The sequence below is a fragment of the Phoxinus phoxinus genome (genome assembly GCF_949152265.1).
Source record: "Phoxinus phoxinus genome assembly, chromosome: 6".
NCBI classification, from domain to species: domain Eukaryota; kingdom Metazoa; phylum Chordata; class Actinopteri; order Cypriniformes; family Leuciscidae; genus Phoxinus; species Phoxinus phoxinus.
Genome location: NC_136881.1, coordinates 13,692,484 through 13,711,979, shown reverse-complemented (window position 1 = coordinate 13,711,979; position 19,496 = coordinate 13,692,484). Strand labels below are relative to the sequence as shown.

Genomic DNA, 19,496 nt, shown 5'->3' with positions numbered 1-19,496 from the left:
TGAGTGAATGCAGCACAATCTCGAACATAAATGGACAACGTTAAAGGTGAATTTCTCAATGTTTGGTTTTTTTGCCCTCTCAGATTCCCGATTTTCAAATAGTTGTATTTTGGCCAAATCTTATCCTAACAAACTATACATCAATGGAACACTTATTTATTCAGCTTTCAGATGATGTATATATCTCAATTTAAAAAATGTACCCATGTGACTGGTTTTGTGGTCCAGGATCAGATATATATGCACACAGTATATACAGTATGTGTATATATATATATATATATATATATTATAATAGTGATGTTATTCTTCAAGGACCTATAAGTGCAATAACATTGCATAGTTCTCTGTCATAAAGATGAATTTGACAGTAAAACATGACTTTATATTGGGATGCGGATATACTTTTACTGATATTGAACAAAACATAAAACAACAGCTGGGAGAAAAATATTCTGATAGTGGGACTAAGTTTTCCTTTCATAAACTCTTGCAAACAAAAGCCATACAGTATGTGACTACAGTAAATGTGTGGATTAAAAAGCCTTATGTCTGCACATGGCACAGCTTTCTCCTGTTGTACTTGTTTACAATGTTTAATCTTGTTAAAGCAATTTCGAATTTGCACCGAGGCCTGAAATAAAGAATTCTGTGTTGAATTCAATTGGACCATGCAGTGCATTACTCTGATTCACACAGTGTTGGTCAATCGGGTAAACAAACACACTTTGTGATGTTACAGTTTCTTGTGCCATACAGTCCAGGAAGCCCAGTTGTGTTTTGTTTGGCATTGGTGTTTCCCATATACTAACTCAAAATATAACTCAAATCTTCATATCATAAAAAAAAAGAGCTGGACCAATACAACTGCTAACAAAATGTAGCCACACCAGCAGGAAAAAAAAGTGTGGATGCAGCATTTTTGAGGTCAGAAGCCAAAACTACCACACACATACTCACACACAGACAGAGACAGCCACACATACTGTCTGTGGCTGAAATCAGAATGGCATACAACTCATACCATTTCTTCCATATCTTTATATATCTCTTCTCCTCTCCTATATAGCGCAGCAGTGAATTATGGGAGTTATGCTAAATGTTCCACGGACTCTTGCAGATTATTCCTCGACCAGGAAGACTGCTTTTTCCAAGATGAGTAAAATCAGCATTATATAACACTGCGTTTGAATGATTGCAAAATACATGAGGATTGTGCTTGCTCTCAAGGGTGGGTGGTAAAGCTGGAGAGCTTTTGATGCTGGAAAGAATTGAATTTCTTTACATAAGCTAGAAGACTCATTTACACAACATGAACATTGTGTTGGAGATGAGATAGATGGATTAATGTGTCTTCATCAAAAGCTAATTAGAGACCAGTACAAACCAGAAACAGTCCTGGTAAGGTACTGTAACTATCACTACATTACCGCCGAGTTGAGACTAAAATGCGTGTAAATGCATCAAAAAGTTAGAGTCATCATGTTGTTAGAGTCAGTGTTTCTTGCACACAACATGAACACAGCGCAAGCTATGATATCAAATTCAAAAAAATAATTTATTTTTAATGAGCCACAAAGATTCATGAAACAGACTGTTTATATAATTATAACTGAATTGATATCTAAATGAATCGATGTCAAACTGAAATCGAATCGCAAGCTTATGAATCAAATCATGAAGTTTGTGTCTATAACCCAATCCCCCTCCTTAATTCTCACTCCAAGCTGAACTCAAAAGTTGGCAACCGTGATTTTACACAGAAACAGTTGGACTGAAGGTCATTTGGCTTATAGTGTCTCTTAGTGTGGTGATCCTGAATACTTGAAAGCAAACCATAGCCAACGGAATAATGGAGAGCTCATATTTAGTCTGTGATTTCAGCCCCTGTGTTCCTGAGAGGACTGCATTAAATGAATGTGAATAGTGTAGACAGCCTGTGTCTGTCTCCCAAATCTCTCTCACGGTGTAAGCTGTATCGTTTAATCCGTGTGTCTGTGTGTGTGTGACTGCACAGCTGTGACAGCTGGCTTTATGAGGTCATATGACAGAGCCATCTGTACTCAAATGTAGCAGCTCTTTCACTCACACACACTTGACCTCGTACTCTTGATCTGCCAGAAAGATGCACTCAAAGTTGACCAAAAGTTGAAGAGCATTCAACGAGACATGGACTATACCGTATGGTCTCCATGGTGACTCTATGACAGTGGTAGGATGGAAAGAAACAGGCAGAGAAAGAGAGAAGTGCTCTGAAACCTGATAGTCAATGGGAGAGGAACTCTATGGCACTTGAAATATGATAGGCCAAGGCAGAGAAGGACTTTCTGTAATGTGATGTGGTTGCTGCTGTCCGTCTCTAGCCACTGACAGGTGCACTGGGAGGATTTCCTCATACAATTTCCGTACAGTGTCACATGGCCCATCCAGCACACGCCCATGAGCCCTATGAGAGGTTTTGAGGTCTCCTCAAAACAAAGACCGCAGGACATACAAAACTCTGTCTGAAAACAATCCTTATAAGAAGTGTCAGACCGATATATGGGTAGATCGATTATAAGCTGTTGAGTTTTGGCAAATTGTTATAAATTATTTAATAATAATAAACTATTATGGTCAACGTTTAGCCACCAAATCAAAGTCATGTGGTACAACCAACATAAAGAAAAAAAAAATCAGGAAATTATATCATTGAGAGGAACACACTGAAAAAGTTTTTCATTATTATTTATAAATCAGATATTTTAACTATTTTATGGCATGGCCAGATTAGAACAGGCTGTGAACCTATTGAATTATACATTCATTCATGAATAGAAAAATAATAATAATATTAATAACATGACATTTTCAGTTTGAAAATAATCAATAATTAAATTACTTTTATAAACATTTGAAGGAATACATACATAATATATTACAAATATATAATAAATCAATTCACTTTTATTACTTGTTACACTGCATGACATTAGAGTTTAATGGAATAATACAAAGAATACATTTCTAAGAACTTGGAAAATGCATTTTAAACTTAAATTTTACAATATTTAATTATCTTGGACTTTCTTATTTCTTACTGATCATCAATGTTTTTGTGAAGTTTGAGCAAATATTGTGCGAAATAAGGCTTGATTTCAGCCAGTTTTGTCACGTTACGTAGCTTATATATCAATATTATATTGTCCATCGGCCAACATGCTTTCTAAATATTGACATCGACCATCAAGAACCCAATCTCAGTCGACCAATAAATAGAGGCTCACTCTATGAATGTGCCTCAAGAGAGCATGTCTGGATAGTTGTACCGCAGTCTGCTGTTCATGTTTCAGTCTAACATATGCTTTGGTCAGTACTTTTCTAGCTCTTTCAGTGACTCACTAAGTAAAAAGCATTTTTAGCAGGAGACAGAAGCATGTCTCTCTCTGTGCCAATTGAGTTAAAACTATTTGCGAGCAGCAGGGTGCTAGGCTATTTCAGCCTGTCTATTTATACTGATCGTCCTAAAACGTGTGACTGACATAGGCCTACCAGTGAAACACATGAACAAAAAAGACAGATAAATTGACAGATAGCTAGCAAAGCAGACCAAAGAAAGCGTGAACTTTCATGAGGCTATGGCATGGTATACAGACCACTTTTGGTGGGATTTGTGAAATGTTATCACACACACCTAACAGAAAAAAACAAAAAACACATACATTCCAATAACATAAGAAAACACTGATGGTCCCAATTTATTTATCTGCAAAAATTAATAATAATAATATTAATAATAAAAACGGGGGCTGCAGGAAGATTATTTTTTTGAGAATAGGTTAAATACTTTTTCCCCAAAATAATTACATAATACATCCAACAATACAGTTGTATAATGAGTAGGAAAAAAAACGTAATAATGTAACCTAAAAGAGAACTAAATATTTCCTAAATAATATTTTATAGCTACATATTTACATAATTTAGACATTTATATTTAAAAAATATATAAATATTTATAATATATAATAAAATAGGGTCTTATACAAGAAATTATATAGATTCCTTTACAATTTTAGGATGGGGGGTCCCACACATGAGTTGAGGATGATCATATTTGGAGGTCAATGGCATCTAAAAAGATTGAAAACCCCTGATCTAATGCACACGACTCAAACTCAAATCTAGATCAGTGACGTGAGGGTGCTCCCTATCCAATCCTCGACCCCTAAAATAGGTCATAATATTAATACCAAGACCTACATCTAAAACCTTTAACATCTCTGGGGATGAAGTTGTTCTGCATTCACATGTTACACTTGACAGTTAATCAGGTCAAATAAAACGGAGGCCACGTAAATAGTGTATATGCCACAAATGCTCCGTAAACAAACTGTTTGATTGAGCCTGTGCGCTGCCATGACGACTGCGCTCGCTTAGAAAAGGGGCGTGGTTTGTAGAGGACAAGTGGGCGTGTCTTTGGCTTCCACAACAACTGGAATCGCTTAGCAAAGGGGGCGTGTCCGTTTGCAGATTATGAGTGCATGCATCCTTCTGTTTCTGCACATTTTTTAAATGAGTCCTGTTTTGTTTGGAAAAGTGTCCATTCATGGATAGGTGACCTACAGAATGAAATCTGGCAACACAAAAACTGGCTGATGGTTGTCATGTGAGTGAAAAATTCGGTGAGCCATCAAAGCCTCGCTAGTCCGATTACAGCACCCGAATCCCGCGCACATGATCCCCGCGCTGTTGGGCTCCAATGCCCGCTGTTGTAACCAAACACGATACACACGCTCGCGCACTCACAACAGGTAACGGTGCAATATTTATAAGCTGTTCAGAGCGTAATGTAACCTCATTATATGACTGTCACAGCAAATATTAAAATGATGCGAAATAAATGGTTACTTTTACTTCTGTGCGCATATATGTGCAGCAGACTCACCTCGATCCATTTCTGAGCTTCTTGAAACGCTGGTTCAGGGGTAGCGTCTGCAGATTCACCCTGATCCAGCTGGGCATTTGAAGCCGAATCGTTTCCAGGACTGGCCATTTCACCCCCCAAAAAAGCGTCTTAGCAAGAGGCCACTGAAAGCCTAGATGCGATATCCAGCGCTCCACAAACAGACCTGTGTTTAGGCTACTTCAGATCATTCGCCGTAATAGCGGACACGTTCTTCAATATGCTGAGCTCGAGCGTTCACGGCGCAACACACTGCGGTTCTCCAGCGCTCAGCAGCACTGCAGATGAACTGCACGAACTACCACGCTCGATGCAATACGAGTCCGACCTCCTGCTAAAAATATCAACTAAAAAAACACCAGAGGTCTACGTTTAGCCAATGCGTTAGGGGCAGCAAGGCGAGCGCATCAGCCTCCCTGTCTCTAGAACGGGAGACTGGCATGCGCGAGAGCGCGGGGGAACGGAATTTAACGAGAACAATAGAGTTCCGTTACCGCTCCAGTTACCGCCAGATATCTCTCCCGCTCTCTCTCTCTTTATGTATTATATTATATTATATATTATATTATAATTATAGCCTATCATAGCCTTTTATATCAACAACTCGATAGTCTCCCTGTCTCTCAAAGTATTGTTTTGTTTATTAATATGAATGAAGTAAACCTGCTTGCATTTCCTGAAGAAAATACCAGTGCTTGAATGGCTGCACACGAGTTTTAGGTAGGCTAAATTCATAATTCTAAAAGTTTCAAAAGTTGTAGGGAAAAAGTTTTCTAAAAGTTTCCCATAGAGGTAAAGAAACAAAGACTGAAAGCAATACAACTGAAATATGTAATTGGTATTTGTCACCTAGAACTAATTTTTAGAGTATTTTTTTACCTTAATGAGGATTTATCTAACCATATAAATCTGTCAAATACTTGACCCTTGAATCATTAAATACATCTGAACAGTTAGGGCTGTTTCCTAAAAACTAAAATCACCACACACCAGCCATAAATAATTGATGTAGGCCTATCATAAGACAATAAATACTGCTATAGGCATACATTTAATACATTACCATATTAGGCCAAGAAAGTATTATGAAATATACTTAATTATATCAAGTTTAAAAAAAACCTACAGAATGCATCCTCCCCCGACATTATACATGTCTTTGGTATTTTTGCCCCAAGCACTGGTTCATTTCGGACCCTGGTCCCATGTGCCACTTTTGTCAGGCAAAAAATATCCATTGTCTATTGTCAATATTGATGAATGAGGCAGCTCACACTGAATCCACTTTCAAACCCCGCTATACGAAATTGCGAAGATATATATATATTTGTAGATATAAATGTAATTATACCTACAAATAGGTATAATATATATTTCTACAAATAAATGTAAGAAAATATATAATCTGCAAACCCCAAAGATGTATTGAATTTCTAATTCTGAAATTTTAAGTCTATAAATGATTGTTCAGGTAGAATTAATTTCAGATCATGTTTAATACTTTAGTTAGGGGTTTGTTCAGAATGTTTGATAGATATTAGTACAGCTCATCTCCAGCCTGGCAGCCAAATAAACATAAGCAAAAATTAGATTTTAGGCCAAGGTCAAAGGTCGATTTAATTTTAATTTTTTTTTTACAAAAAGGTTACGGTGCCGATCAATCAACTTCAGGATGGGGAAGCAGAAGAAATAATGCTGCTAGACACCAGGGTTTAAGAGTTTCTAAGCATAATAAAAGTTGCCACAGGCTGACATAAATCCACCCCTATATTGAGCTTGTAAAACACATCAGCTTTTCAGACACAAATTGGGAAAGAAAAGTCAATTTTTTGAACTGATGTTGGTCAAGAGGGTTTGGAACCATCTGCCACCAAATTCTTATGCTATATTATTTTCGAAAGACCCCATCAAATCGGTTGGCCAGCACAGTTTTATTTCTAATGTTGACTTAATTCTTGAATCAGTGAGGACAAAATAGGTTTAAAATGTGTATCCTTTTCCAGCTAATGTTGCCCACACAACCACTTCTGCAATATAGTTTGTAATGGTTAACTTTCCAATTTTCAAGAGTTTAAAATAACGACAAATGTGAGGCCTTTTAAATATAAATGAGCCTACATGGTTGCCCTATACAATACATCTCTTAATAAGGTAATGAACTTAAGTTGCTAAGTCAGCAGTAGCATTTAGCATATGCATAAACACATTTAGCCTTTTCTAGTGATTATTTTGTTTTGCTGTTATCCATTTATTTATTTATTACCATGAAGCAACTGCCATTGAGGTGAACAGGACTGCTGACGGATAGCTTTCTTCAGGTAGGCTATTAATAGAAAAGTGCTTTTCAGTTGTCTTGTGGTCCCACAGCAGCACTGCATAGTTTCCCTTATTTAAAAACACACCTGATTCAGATAATGCTTCTCCATGAACTGAAATGAGTGTGTCAGATAGGAGAGGCGAGGCGTACAAAATGTGCAGTGCTGTGTGTTCCCACTCCCAGGACCAGGACAGAAAATAGGATGTTCTTATACTGCATGACCAATAGGTGTCATTGCACTCCAGCTTTGGATGCCTGGATCTAGTCCTTTTTTCTCCTAGTTGCCATACGCCCCCTGCTGGAAGGACAATCTACTGTACCTATTTAGTATGTCATGAATATTGTATTGCCTAATGATATACCCATTGTTATGATATACCATACACCAATGTTATAAAAAGGATAAAGTTAAACTTTCCCTTAATATTTCCTCTAATGTTCACATAACCAAGAAAAAAAAAAGTTTTAAAACATTTAACACATAAAAACATAATATTTTGAACGTTCAGAAATAAGTTAACTTAAAGGTAGGGTAGGCAATTTTGGACAGGATAGCAATAGCAAGCTAGCTTTGAAAGCATAAGATCCACTGACCCTCCCTTCAGAACGCTCCACAAAGCCAAGCTTCTTTCAAAACACATGAACGTGGACAGCAGCCTCTGCAAAGCTTCATGAGAGAGCGTTAAATTACCTCATGTCTTAAAGCACATTAGATCATAATAATAATGAACGTAAACAACTTACAGAGCTCTAGTTGAACCACTTGACTGCAGTAGATTAATTTCCACAGCATTGGCAGAGAAACGCATGGAAGTCTGAGGACGAACAATTGGTTCAGGAAGAACTTTGGTGGCTGCAGTGTTGCACTCGGTGATTGTCTACAACTGCATAAAGCCTGATATGCATAACCTTACTGAACGCGCTGATGACATGATTTCTGGGCAAGCAGGGTGTGTGGAGGTATGGAAATCATAATGTTGACAGGTAGGTGGCATTGTAGGCCTATGCATTTAGACCATTCTATTTACCACTTTATTTCATACGTTTTAAAGCCAAAGGTTACCTGTTAGTGCCTCAAACAAAACCCTGATAGCCTACCACTGACCTTTCAAACTTTAGGAAATCCAGCGACATTTCTTCCACAAAAGTAATCATTGTATCAAATCTCGTGACATGTTACTCTGACGAACGTCACAGAATCAGTCAATATTCAAAGTTTAGCGCAATAGTGCAGTATAGTGAGTGACCGTAAACAAACATTCCTAACTTCCTTTATCAGAGAACAAGGACAACACCGACAGAGACATGCCCTGGACACATTGCGAAGAAGTAAAAAGCGGTAGGCAACTATAAACAGCTGTTGGCTTGGGGGCTTCGCTTTGGCATCACAGGTTGCTACCACAGAGAAAGAATCAATTGTTGCAAATCTCAAATTGTTGTGCAACTTCGTTCAGGGTCTAAGATGCACTTTTTCCAAGCATAGAGCTCAAATAAGCATCATATCAATGAGTTTATAAAACTTTTACCATTTAGAGCATATTCTGTATGACTAAGTAGTATACATAGCCTATACAGTGGGGAGAACAAGTATTTGATACACTGCCGATTTTGCAGGTTTTCCCACTTACAAAGCATGTAGAAGTCTGTCATCTTTATCATAGGTAGCCTACTCTTTAACTCTGAGTGACGGAATCAAAAAAAAAAAAAAAATCACATTGTATGATTTTTAAGTAATTAATTTGCATTTTATTGCATTATATGCAATACTATTTGGTACAGAAACCTTTGTTTGCAATTACAGAGATCATACATTTCCTGTAGTTCTTAACCAGGTTTGCAAACACTGCAGCAGGGATTTTGGCCCACTCCTCCATACAGACCTTCTCCAGATCCTTCAGGTTTCAGGGCTGGGCAATACAGACTTTCAGCTCCCTCCAAATACTTTCTATTGGGTTCAGGTCTGGAGACTGGCTAGGCCACTCCAGGACCTTCAGATGCTTCTTACGGAGCCACTCCTTAGTTGCCCTGGCTGTGTGTTTCGGGTCGTTCTCATGCTGGAAGACCCAGTCACGACCCATCTTCAATGCTTTTACTGAGGGAAGGAGGTTGTTGGCCAAGATCTTGTGATACATGGCCCCATCCATCCTCCCCTCAATACGGTTTTCTTTTCAGAAAAGCATCCCCAAAAGAATGATGTTTCCACCTCCACACTTCACGGTTGGGATGGTGTTCTTGGGGTTGTACTCATCCTTCTTCCTCCAAACACGGCGAGTGGAGTTTAGACCAAAAAGCTCTATTTTTGTCTCATCAGACCACATGACCTTCTCCCATTCCTCCTCTGGATCATCCAGATGGTCATTGGCAAACTTCAGTCAGGCCTGGACATATGCTGACTTGAGCCGGGGGACCTTGCGTGCGCTGCAGGATTTTAATCCATGACATTAGTGTGTTACTAATGGTTTTCTTTGAGACTGTGGTCCCAGCTCTCTTCAGGTAATTGACCAGGTATAGTTATTGTATAGTTCTCGGCTGATCCCTCACCTTCCACATGATCATTGATGCCCCACGAGGTGAGATCTTGCATGGTGCCCCAGACAGAGGGAGATTGACCATCATCTTGAACTTCTTCCATTTTCTAATAATTGCGCCAACAGCTTTTGCCTTCTCACCAAGCTGCTTGCCTATTGTCCTGTAGCCCATCCCAGCCTTGTGCAGGTCTACAATTTTATCCCAGATGTCCTTGCACAGCTCTCTGGTCTTAGCCATTGTGGAGAGGTTGGAGTCTGTTTGATTGAGTGTGTGGACAGGTGTCTTTTATACAGGTAACGAGTTCAAACAGGAGCAGTTAATACAGGTAATGAGTGGAGAACAGGAGGGCTTCTTAAAGAAAAACTAACAGGTCTGTGAGAGCCGGAATTCTTACTGGTTGGTAGGTGATCAAATACTTATGTCATGCAATAAATTGCTAAATAATTATTTAAAAATCAGACAATGTGACTTTCTGGATTTTTGTTGAAGATTTATCATTATATGATAAAAATTACAGACCTCTACATTTGTAGGAAAACCTGCAAAATCAGCAGTGTATCAAATACTTGTTCTCCCCACTGTATAATACTAGGCTACTATATATACACACACGTATATATAATTCAGAAAACATACAATGTAGTTCCTGTGTGAATGACATGTTCTATATATATATATATATAGCTAATGGCGAATACATGTAGAGAGATACAGTGGATTGGATTGCTCTCTAAACTGACATTTCAAGGGTTGACCGACTGTTGAGACTTCCCTTGATGTTTCAATAGCAGCGTTGCAGACACAACCAGAGATACTTTGGTTTGTAGTAAATTAAATGCTGCAAAGCCATCTTTAATGAGAATCAACAAAACTTTTTGCCATCTTCGCTTCTGCATAAATGTATGCAGGATTAAAATATCTGTATAAAGCAGTTTTAGCTTTTTACGTCCAATCAAACATATGATACCAGTGGCAACTGAGAAAAGTCCTGCACCATATTCCAAGTCTTTTAATCCGGATTTCAATTGTATGGAAAACAGCAGTACTGCTATAAAAGTTTCTTTTGTGTTCCACAGTATAAATTCATACAGGATGTGGAAAAATATGAGGGTGAGAGTAAATTACAATTTTCATTTTGGGGGTGAAATATTCATACGATTTTAACCATGAGAATGAAGACAACAGAGATAAAGAGATGAGAGAACATTGGAAAAACAGAAAAGTTCAAGGAAAAGTATACATTTATTACTGAGCCACCCTTTGAAATCCAAAAGACTGGGAATAGGGGTCAGTACCGGAGAAAAAAAAATTGCACTACTATGGAAAGCATTACTATCTTATAAAAAAAAAAAAGTACAAATGTTTGTTAAAAGTTTTTTATATCAAGCCTTCAAATGATTTTGGTTACAGATATTATACATATGAAACTACAACATGTTAAATGATACAATTGTATTTTTTAATGGTAAGAATTAAAACAACCAACAAACGCAAGAGAATTCATAAGCTCTCTTATTGGTTTTGCAAAAGATAAAGGGGAAAAAAAACAAAAACATAAATAGTAAAACTGAGGTAACTGCTATTGTACCAAGCAGGGGAGAAATAAAACTCCTATAACACAGAATGACAATAGTTAAGGTAATGCACATTTGTTGTTTGAAAAGAATAAAGGATTCATAATTTTCTGGTCGCCATGATTTCGACTTATGACACTAAAGCGGACAACACTGGAGAATGTTTTAAAGGCATCTCTCATTAAGACACTGCAGGCTCTGAGACTACATTACAGAATTCATATGACACTTTCTACACCAGTCATAGAGCCTACATAATGCACGACAGAGGCAGTTATATCCATTCATAATGATAACAATGCATGACATGAAACAATCATACACATACAAACGCCCCTCTAGGTCATGACGCATCTCAAGCATTCATTATAAAGTAGCGCACGGCTATGAATGGCTATAACAGCCTTATGGAGGCTGTATGAGTGGGTGCACTGGAAGGCTGTTTTCGAACAGCTAACTGTATAGAGAGGGCAGTGAGAGAGCGAAACGACAAATGAAAAGACAAAAATAATTAAACCATTTACTAAGACCAGGAGAGCCTTTTGGGAATGAAGGGGAGGTACTTAAAACGCCACAATTCGCAAGGGGTGTGTGTGTGTGTTGCCCTCCCTTTTGTCCTGCAGAATCGGTGCACTTTCTTTTTTAAAGAAGCCCAAATGCTACGATATAACCTTGGTCCTCTTCGAAAAGGCATGTATACACATACCCTTGAGTCCCTGATTACTAAATGAAAGGCATACGAAACCAAATTCAAAACTAGAGGCAATTTTGGTAAACTCATGAGTACAGTGGGCAACACTGCTACAGGGTTAACTGGCATACAACTCATTTCCTAGGCAAAAATTAAACTTCAGCTTGGGCTTTAAAAAGATGGGGAATCACTGTTTTAAGAGATGCTAGACTTAAGGCAAATACCAGGATTTAATCTGTCTACACAGCCACCAAACAATAATAAATGACACTATTTAAGTGCTAAATGAGAAAAGCGGTGATTTGTCTACACAATCAATCTGCAGGACTGGATATGGATTAGGAATACTTATTTAAATGGTTTCAAATGGTTATGTTTTGTAAATTGCAATAATATTGAAAATGTGACTGGTGAAAAAAAAAAAAAAAAACAGAAGAAAAAAAATTGCAGCAGGATACATTGAAGAACTTTGAGAATATTCCACTGCCCCTCCAAACCAATCACGTCATGTCAGTGCACATCCTCAGCCAATCCCAGACGAGAATAAAAGTGAGAGTGACAAGCCAGTGTTCTGTACCACACATATGGGATAAATAACAAACAACTGATTCTCTAATACACACACACACTCTTTCACACAAAAGCACACACACCTCACAGTTTTCCAATTCTATAAAGACGGCTAAATCATAATTGAGCAAGACCCACCCAAAAGCCCCTCTTTATGTATAGATATAAATTGAATCTTATGCAATCTTTTCCATTTTTTGAAGACAATTTTTTTTCCTATTAAAAAGAATTTATGAATTTTGTAATTTGTCCCTCTATATTGATACATACATATTTATATATAGCTATATTTGTTGGTAAAATATAAAAGCCCATGCTCACAACATTAACCTTTGTAAAGACCACCACGGTGTGCTCACATAGCCGGGAATGTTAGTGCACATACACACACTCATTCACACAAGACTGCAACATACCAACACCCACCCCCAAAAGGGGAGAACTAAACTCTATATATTTATATATTAAAAAAAAACAAAAAAACAATATCAGAACATAACCAGAATGATAATATGAACCATAATCTTTGGACTTCCACTCAAAAGAATTAGTGATCAAACAACCAAAGGGACGTGTGTGTGTGTGTGTCTCAGTTAGTTGGATATTCATAGATGAATATCAAACAATGTTTTTGATTCAAAGTTCCCACAAATCGTTTGCAGCAGTCATCTGTGTGTGAGGAGTAATTTAGCATTTGGAAGTTAATTGAATGTAACAGGGTAGGAGAATGACAAAAGTGTTTAGTGGTGTGCATGTATGTGTGTGTGTGTGTGGGTGTGTGTGTGTTCGGTGAGCAGCGTCACTCGGAATCCCGCTGGACTTCAGAGGCATCTGCTCGGCAAATAGGACAGGTTCTGTTAGCCTAGAAGACAGAGGTGGATGGATTATCAAATAATTGTTCTAAGAAACAAATCACAACTGGGGAAAAGCTATAGTTAAGCAAGTCTATATATGCCCGAGGGTGCAGTCACACTAGCAAAATCCCATGGGAAAAATAAATGTCCATTGTCAATAGCGTCGTCGTGATGTATGAAGCACAGCTCATGCAGAATTCGCTTTCAAACCAAGCAGCTTTCTGTTGGTCAACAGCAAATGTGTGACCAACTTGAATCGGTTGTGAAATCAGCATGGGGAAACCTTTTCCCCTCACATGAAATTCACGATTTTGTGGATTCCAATTGAAATGACTGGATTTTTTGCCAGCAAAAAATTATCTGAACAACAATAAATGTGACCACACCTTAAGACAGTGTTTTCTTAAACAGGGGGCCTCAGAAAAACTTCCAAAGAGGCTTAAAGACGACTAAAAAGGATTTAAACTCTTATTCATATATTAAAATAATCTAACTCTGATCTAAATTGCAATTTCTTATATAGTAACAAATATATTTTAATATTAATAACAAAAATAACAAAAACAATGGTTAAATAATTTAATATATGAATACTGTTTCCGCTTTTGCATAATAGCAGAAGAAATACTGGAAATAGTCTACATCGGGGAGCCTTTGAATATTGTGCTGGACAATGCAGGCATTGGAGTTAAAAAATGTTGAGATCCACTGAAATCCTTTATATAATTTAAGGATATAATACCAATAACACCATTCTTCTTAATATTTGAATAAATAAAGTTAATTAATTAATTAGCATGCTTGCTTACCTTGAGCCATTTATCGACACACTTGGCATGGAATTCATGATTACAGGGCAGTACTCTCAACAGCTGACGAGACTCGAAATCACACATGCACACTACACACCTGTAGGGAAAGAGGGAGGACATAATGTTATTGATTAACTTGTTCCAACATCACGACATTGTTCATGTATTTTTAAAACAAATTAAAAAAAAAGTGTATTTTAGGAGTTTTAAAAGGCTTTTTTTTTCTTTTAGGAGTACAAATATTCCATGTAGGTCACAAAGTAGTTAAATAACAATCTGTAAGTTTTAAAATTAGTGTATTGTACTCACAAAGTCTGCTCAGACTGATGGTTGCTGGGGTTGAATCTGTAGGAAGGCAGCTGTTCGATATCGGCTTTCGTCAAACCTCTAGGCTTCGCTTCTCCGAGACGCTCGGCAAGGTTTAACAGAGCCTAGTCAAACATGTGAACAAATACACATGTAAAATAGAATAAAGTATTCCTGAATTGTTTCCTGAGATAATAATAGACTCGCACCTCATAATTCTCAACCTCTCCATCATCTACATCCAGCTCTAAGCTAATGGCGGGACCCACTGCTGTTGGCTGGACTGGAAGAACAGATCTGAACCACCAAAAAAACCAAAGCGAAAAACAGTGACATTTTCTACAGCTCATTGTTTGTCTAAAACAACACTCTGATGCATGCTTGCATGTGTAACTCACAGGAAGTAGGGCAGCAGACTCGGGTGGTACGGAGGTGGAGGAACGGCCTGCTGAGAGCGGTAGCGTCTGCCTGTGATTCGCCGAGGCATGAAGTGGGGATACGGCTGGAAAGAACACAAAACCATTTTTAGATTGTTTAGATTGCATTAGCCGCGTTTCCACTGTCGGGCCAAAACCAAGTGCCAGGTCCAGTCGCATTACCACTGTCAATATCGGGGCTTCCTCTGGGCCATCAGCCAGGGTTTTTTGGCCTGCAGAATACTTTAATTCAAAGCGGGCCAACTAGGGCTCGAGGAGTGGTTATGAACCAAGGCGGAGTTTATATGATTTAGGAGAGGGTCAACACTGCTGCTCATTTCCCATGCTTTCATTTCAGGCTACCAGCTATTTGTGAGAAAGAAAAACAAAAAAAACTTAAATCTAGGCAGAAATATATATGTGGTGCTAAAGGCTACTTAGGGTAATCACTGTCATAATAAATACACATATGGAAAATACCACAGACTGCTTGAAGAAATTAGACAAAGCATATATGATTATAACCTTGTATTTATCGGTCTCTTCCCTGTGCATTTGTTGATGCCGCACTTATGCATCCGCAAATGTTATAGATTAAATATGCTCCGGTTAACTCGTATAACTTTGTTCTCGTGAGCTCCCTCTGTTGCTCTGGCTGATAGGATAACCGTATTGTGAGATGAGAGAGATTGCTCAAATCTCCTCGGATTACATCATTTAGTGGAAAATGTATAGAAATGAAAAAAATTCTAAAGAAATGTGACAAACATAATATTTTATGAAGAAAAAAAAAATTCTACATGTTTTAGCTTTTGGACTTAAAAAGCCTTAATGGAGTCGTTTTATGCATTCATTTGAACACACAAATGGAAGCAGGCACGACTGAATAAGTAGGAACATGTCTCTGTTTGTGTCCAATAAAAATAAATATGGTATAATGATTAATGTGCACTCCTGACAGAAATTAATAAATGACTGTCCCTGTAACATTTTTATCATAAATCATTGGTTGATGATGGGGTCTTAAGTCTTTAAGTAAAGACCAAACGTTTGCTTCGGTCATGCTTGGTTTTCAGTCAACTGGAGAAATGGTGGGGTTGTGTGACGTTCTATAGAGTGTTTAGGGCAAGTTTTGGGGCAGTGCTGCGGCCCGACAGTGGATACGCAGCTTGATTTTTGCCTCGCGGCTCGAGGTCCGAGGCTATTGGCCCCGCCCGGCGCGTTGTTAGCCCTGGTTCGCACTGGCCCGACAGTGTTAAACCAGCTATTGATCTGAGGTGATAAAGCTTGAAGATAACTCACCACACCAAAGAGCTCCTGGTGCAGGGGTTCATGGGAGAGGAACTGTAGTGGGGTGGAAGGGGGCAGAGGACTTGGATGGCCAGAGTGAGGATAGTTAAACCCTCCAGCTACCGACAGGTGATCCCCCAACAACTCCACCTCATTCTCTATCCTTTGCAGCGGCTATTCACAAAAACAAACAAACAGGATTTACTCATTTTCTGATTGTCGACATGTGTACTGTAAACATTACTACTAATATTTCAAATACTTTTAAATGTATTTTTTTAGTGTAGCAGAAGTATAGTACAAAAAAAATATATGTATGCAGCAAGTAATATAAATATTTACAAATTTTTTGGGGTCAGTCTTAAAAAAAAAAAAGAAATTTACACTTTTATTTAGCAAGGATGCATTAAAAAGAAAAACACACACACGACATTTGTAACATTACAAAAATTAAAATAAATAAATAAATGCTGTTCTTTTGAACTTTCTATATTGATCAAAGAAATGATCACGGTTGATGATCACGGTTTCCAGTTTCCACAATTTTTTAGGCAGCACAACGGGTTTCAACATTTATAATAATAAAAAAAATTTGAGCATCAAATCATTCTAACATTTTAGATTTCTGAAGGGCATTGAAGACGAAGTAACGATGCTGAAAAATTCAGCTTTGTCATAGGAATAAAATACATTTTAATAGATTCTAATAGATACGCAGCTATTTAAGGTTGTAATAATATTTCACAATATTACTGCAATTGATCAAGTAAATGTAGCCTTGGTGAGCATGAGAATTTTTTCAAAAACAAAAGAAAAGATGCACAAATCCCACAATTCTGAATGGTAGCTTAAATTCATAAAAACATAAATATAAACATTGTGTGGGCATTGCGATCGTGTACTCACAGATCGAGACTGTTGTGTCTGGAAGGGTAAGAACTGTCCAGGAGTGGGGAGGTGGCCCGGATGATGTGACAGATGCGGAGGATGAAGCAGGAAGGGTGGATCGCTGGAGAGAAGAGAAGGAAATGCATACGGCACTGGCAAATGCTGCACCGAACACGCCGGCAACATCTGCAGATCAAACAGACAAATAATTTCAGACCATTTCAAATGGAGATTGCACCCTCAGAGATTAAAATAGGCATGTACCAACTTCCTACCACTGGGAGGCAGCATATCCAAACAAATCAAATAAGCTTAAAAAAATGAATGCTGTGTCTTTACACACCCTGATATGTACTTACTGGAGGTGGTACGCTACAGATTGGATAGTGTTGCTGTCCGCTGAAGACCACAGAACAAGCAGGCACCTGCTGCTGAGAAGAGCATGCTGGGAGATGCTGTCCTGTGCAGAGGGGAGCGGGTAGACCATGGGGCGGCACTGGAGAAACTGTATATGATACCGGCACCGTACCCTGAGGGAGCTAAAAACGCATGCAAAAACAATACAAATAAATATATATACACACAAAGAGTCTTTACTTTTGTTAAACGTCCCAAATAAGTTTGAATTATAAATCAACCATCATAAAAACGGCCACTTCAATAATGATAATGCTAAATGATATCAGTACCTGCTTGTTAATTCGGGTCCAAGCCACTACTTGTTTCAATTGAGAATCTTAACAGCTGTTTATTCATTTCATATACATTCAAGCTAAGCTTTTAAAAACTCAGTGTACACTACAGTCTCTGGGCTCACGGTGACCCAGCCGCCAATATTTTAACGATTCATAGAAGATTAATCACTGTCTGGACATCTGAGATTTCGGTATGGAGATAAAGGTTATGACCATAATTTTTCGGTAGTTCTACAGCATAGCGGGAGTGTTTATTAGCACCGTTTGTTGTTTGTTGTTTGCTTTTGACATCTGACATCGTTTGGACCTGGAAACTGAGACAAGTGCGTCAGACGTGAGATTTGAAAAAAACAACACACATTTCCACTAGAGATTTGGGGGGTACGCGTCTCACGCACACACAAAAAAGTTATGATATAGGCAGTGTTGGGGGTAACTCATTACAAGTAACTTGAGTTACGCAATCAGATTACTTTTTCAAGTAACTTGTAAAGTTACTTTTAAGAGTTACTTTACTTTTTCAAATAAGTAACGCAAGTTTTCCCATTTATTGACTGACAGCTCTCTTGTCCCCATGTTAAGACAAACCGAAGTGCAGAGGCGCTGTGTAAACATGATGGTTATTGTAGTTCTAGACTCAAATTGAGCGTGCATTTACTCATCTCACTTGCACGCAAAAAAGATTCAATATTCCTCAAAAAGAATGAAATCAGTGAAATGCAGGATCAGAATACTATGCAAACCTCCAATTACTACATATGTTAAATAAAACATACATTATTTTTAACGCATTTAATCTCACTTTGACCAATGTACTTGCTACTGACCTTCGATGATTCAGTTAAACCATAAGCAAAAATGACTAGATGTTTTTGTTTTTATTGGTAAAGTAAGTGTTTTTCTTTTTTCTCCTGCATCCTATTCTTCCATTCTCCAGAATGGCAGCACAGCTGAAAGGTTTGCTTGAGCTGCGCCCTCTACTGTACACGTGTGAATTTGCATTTCCTTCAGCCTGAGGCTTATTTAAATTTTGGTGTGAAAGGGTCTTTACATTTTCCCTAAAATATTACTTTTGTTATAAAAAAAACAACAAGCCCAGCCAAAAAAAAAAAAAAGGTAACGTAAAGCATTACTTTTCTAAAAAAGTAACCAAGTAGTGCAATTAGTTACTTTTTAAGGGAGTAACGCAATATTGTAATGCATTACTTTTCAAAGTAACTTTCCCCAACACTGGATATAGGACATCATAGTCTGCTTAATATTCTCAGTTAGAAACCACGTTAGGGCACCTCTAAGCCCTGTTATGATCTCACTGAAACACTGAGCTCCCGCCCCAACCCTCTAACCTGCTCATGAAGGTCCATCACCATGGCGCCCTGCTGCGGCGGGTGCAATAACCGTGGCGAGAGCGTGGGTGGGTGAAAGGCCCGGGGCTCATCAAGGCCGGGTGGAGGGTGGGATGGTGGCTGGCCGTAGGGATGAAGAGAATGATGGTGAGGAGGGTGGCGGTAGTTTTCATCCTGCCCCCCACCCGGGGAACCATGAGGGGGATGGTGCCGTGACAGACGCTCTCGTCGGCCACGCTGACGCCGCACTGGAGGACTGCACA

General features: G+C 38.3%; 2 protein-coding genes across 5 annotated transcripts in view; both read right to left on the bottom strand.

Moving 5' to 3' along the window:
• The window catches only part of limch1a (LIM and calponin homology domains 1a), a 56,534-nt gene extending 51,137 nt beyond the window's left edge, over nt 1–5,397 (bottom strand). For all 3 annotated transcript variants that reach the window (XM_079614835.1, XM_079614836.1, XM_079614837.1), the window contains exon 1: nt 4,928–5,397. In XM_079614835.1, coding sequence (XP_079470961.1) covers nt 4,928–5,035 — 108 coding nt within the window. In that variant the 5' untranslated portion in view covers nt 5,036–5,397. The remainder of the gene's footprint in view (nt 1–4,927) is intronic.
• A 6,828-nt stretch (nt 5,398–12,225) lies between these two features.
• Nucleotides 12,226–19,496, bottom strand: part of rnf38 (ring finger protein 38) — a 34,718-nt gene continuing 27,447 nt past the window's right edge. Inside the window, exons 5-13 of one of the 2 annotated variants that reach the window (XM_079615298.1) lie at nt 19,234–19,489; nt 17,552–17,731; nt 17,211–17,378; nt 16,317–16,478; nt 14,997–15,100; nt 14,808–14,904; nt 14,602–14,723; nt 14,290–14,389; nt 12,226–13,488 (exon numbers count right to left, since the gene is read on the bottom strand). In XM_079615298.1, the coding sequence (XP_079471424.1) occupies nt 13,426–13,488; nt 14,290–14,389; nt 14,602–14,723; nt 14,808–14,904; nt 14,997–15,100; nt 16,317–16,478; nt 17,211–17,378; nt 17,552–17,731; nt 19,234–19,489 (1,252 nt within the window). In that variant the 3' untranslated portion in view covers nt 12,226–13,425. The remainder of the gene's footprint in view (nt 13,489–14,289; nt 14,390–14,601; nt 14,724–14,807; nt 14,905–14,996; nt 15,101–16,316; nt 16,479–17,210; nt 17,379–17,551; nt 17,732–19,233; nt 19,490–19,496) is intronic. The other variant, XM_079615299.1, reaches the window with a different exon arrangement.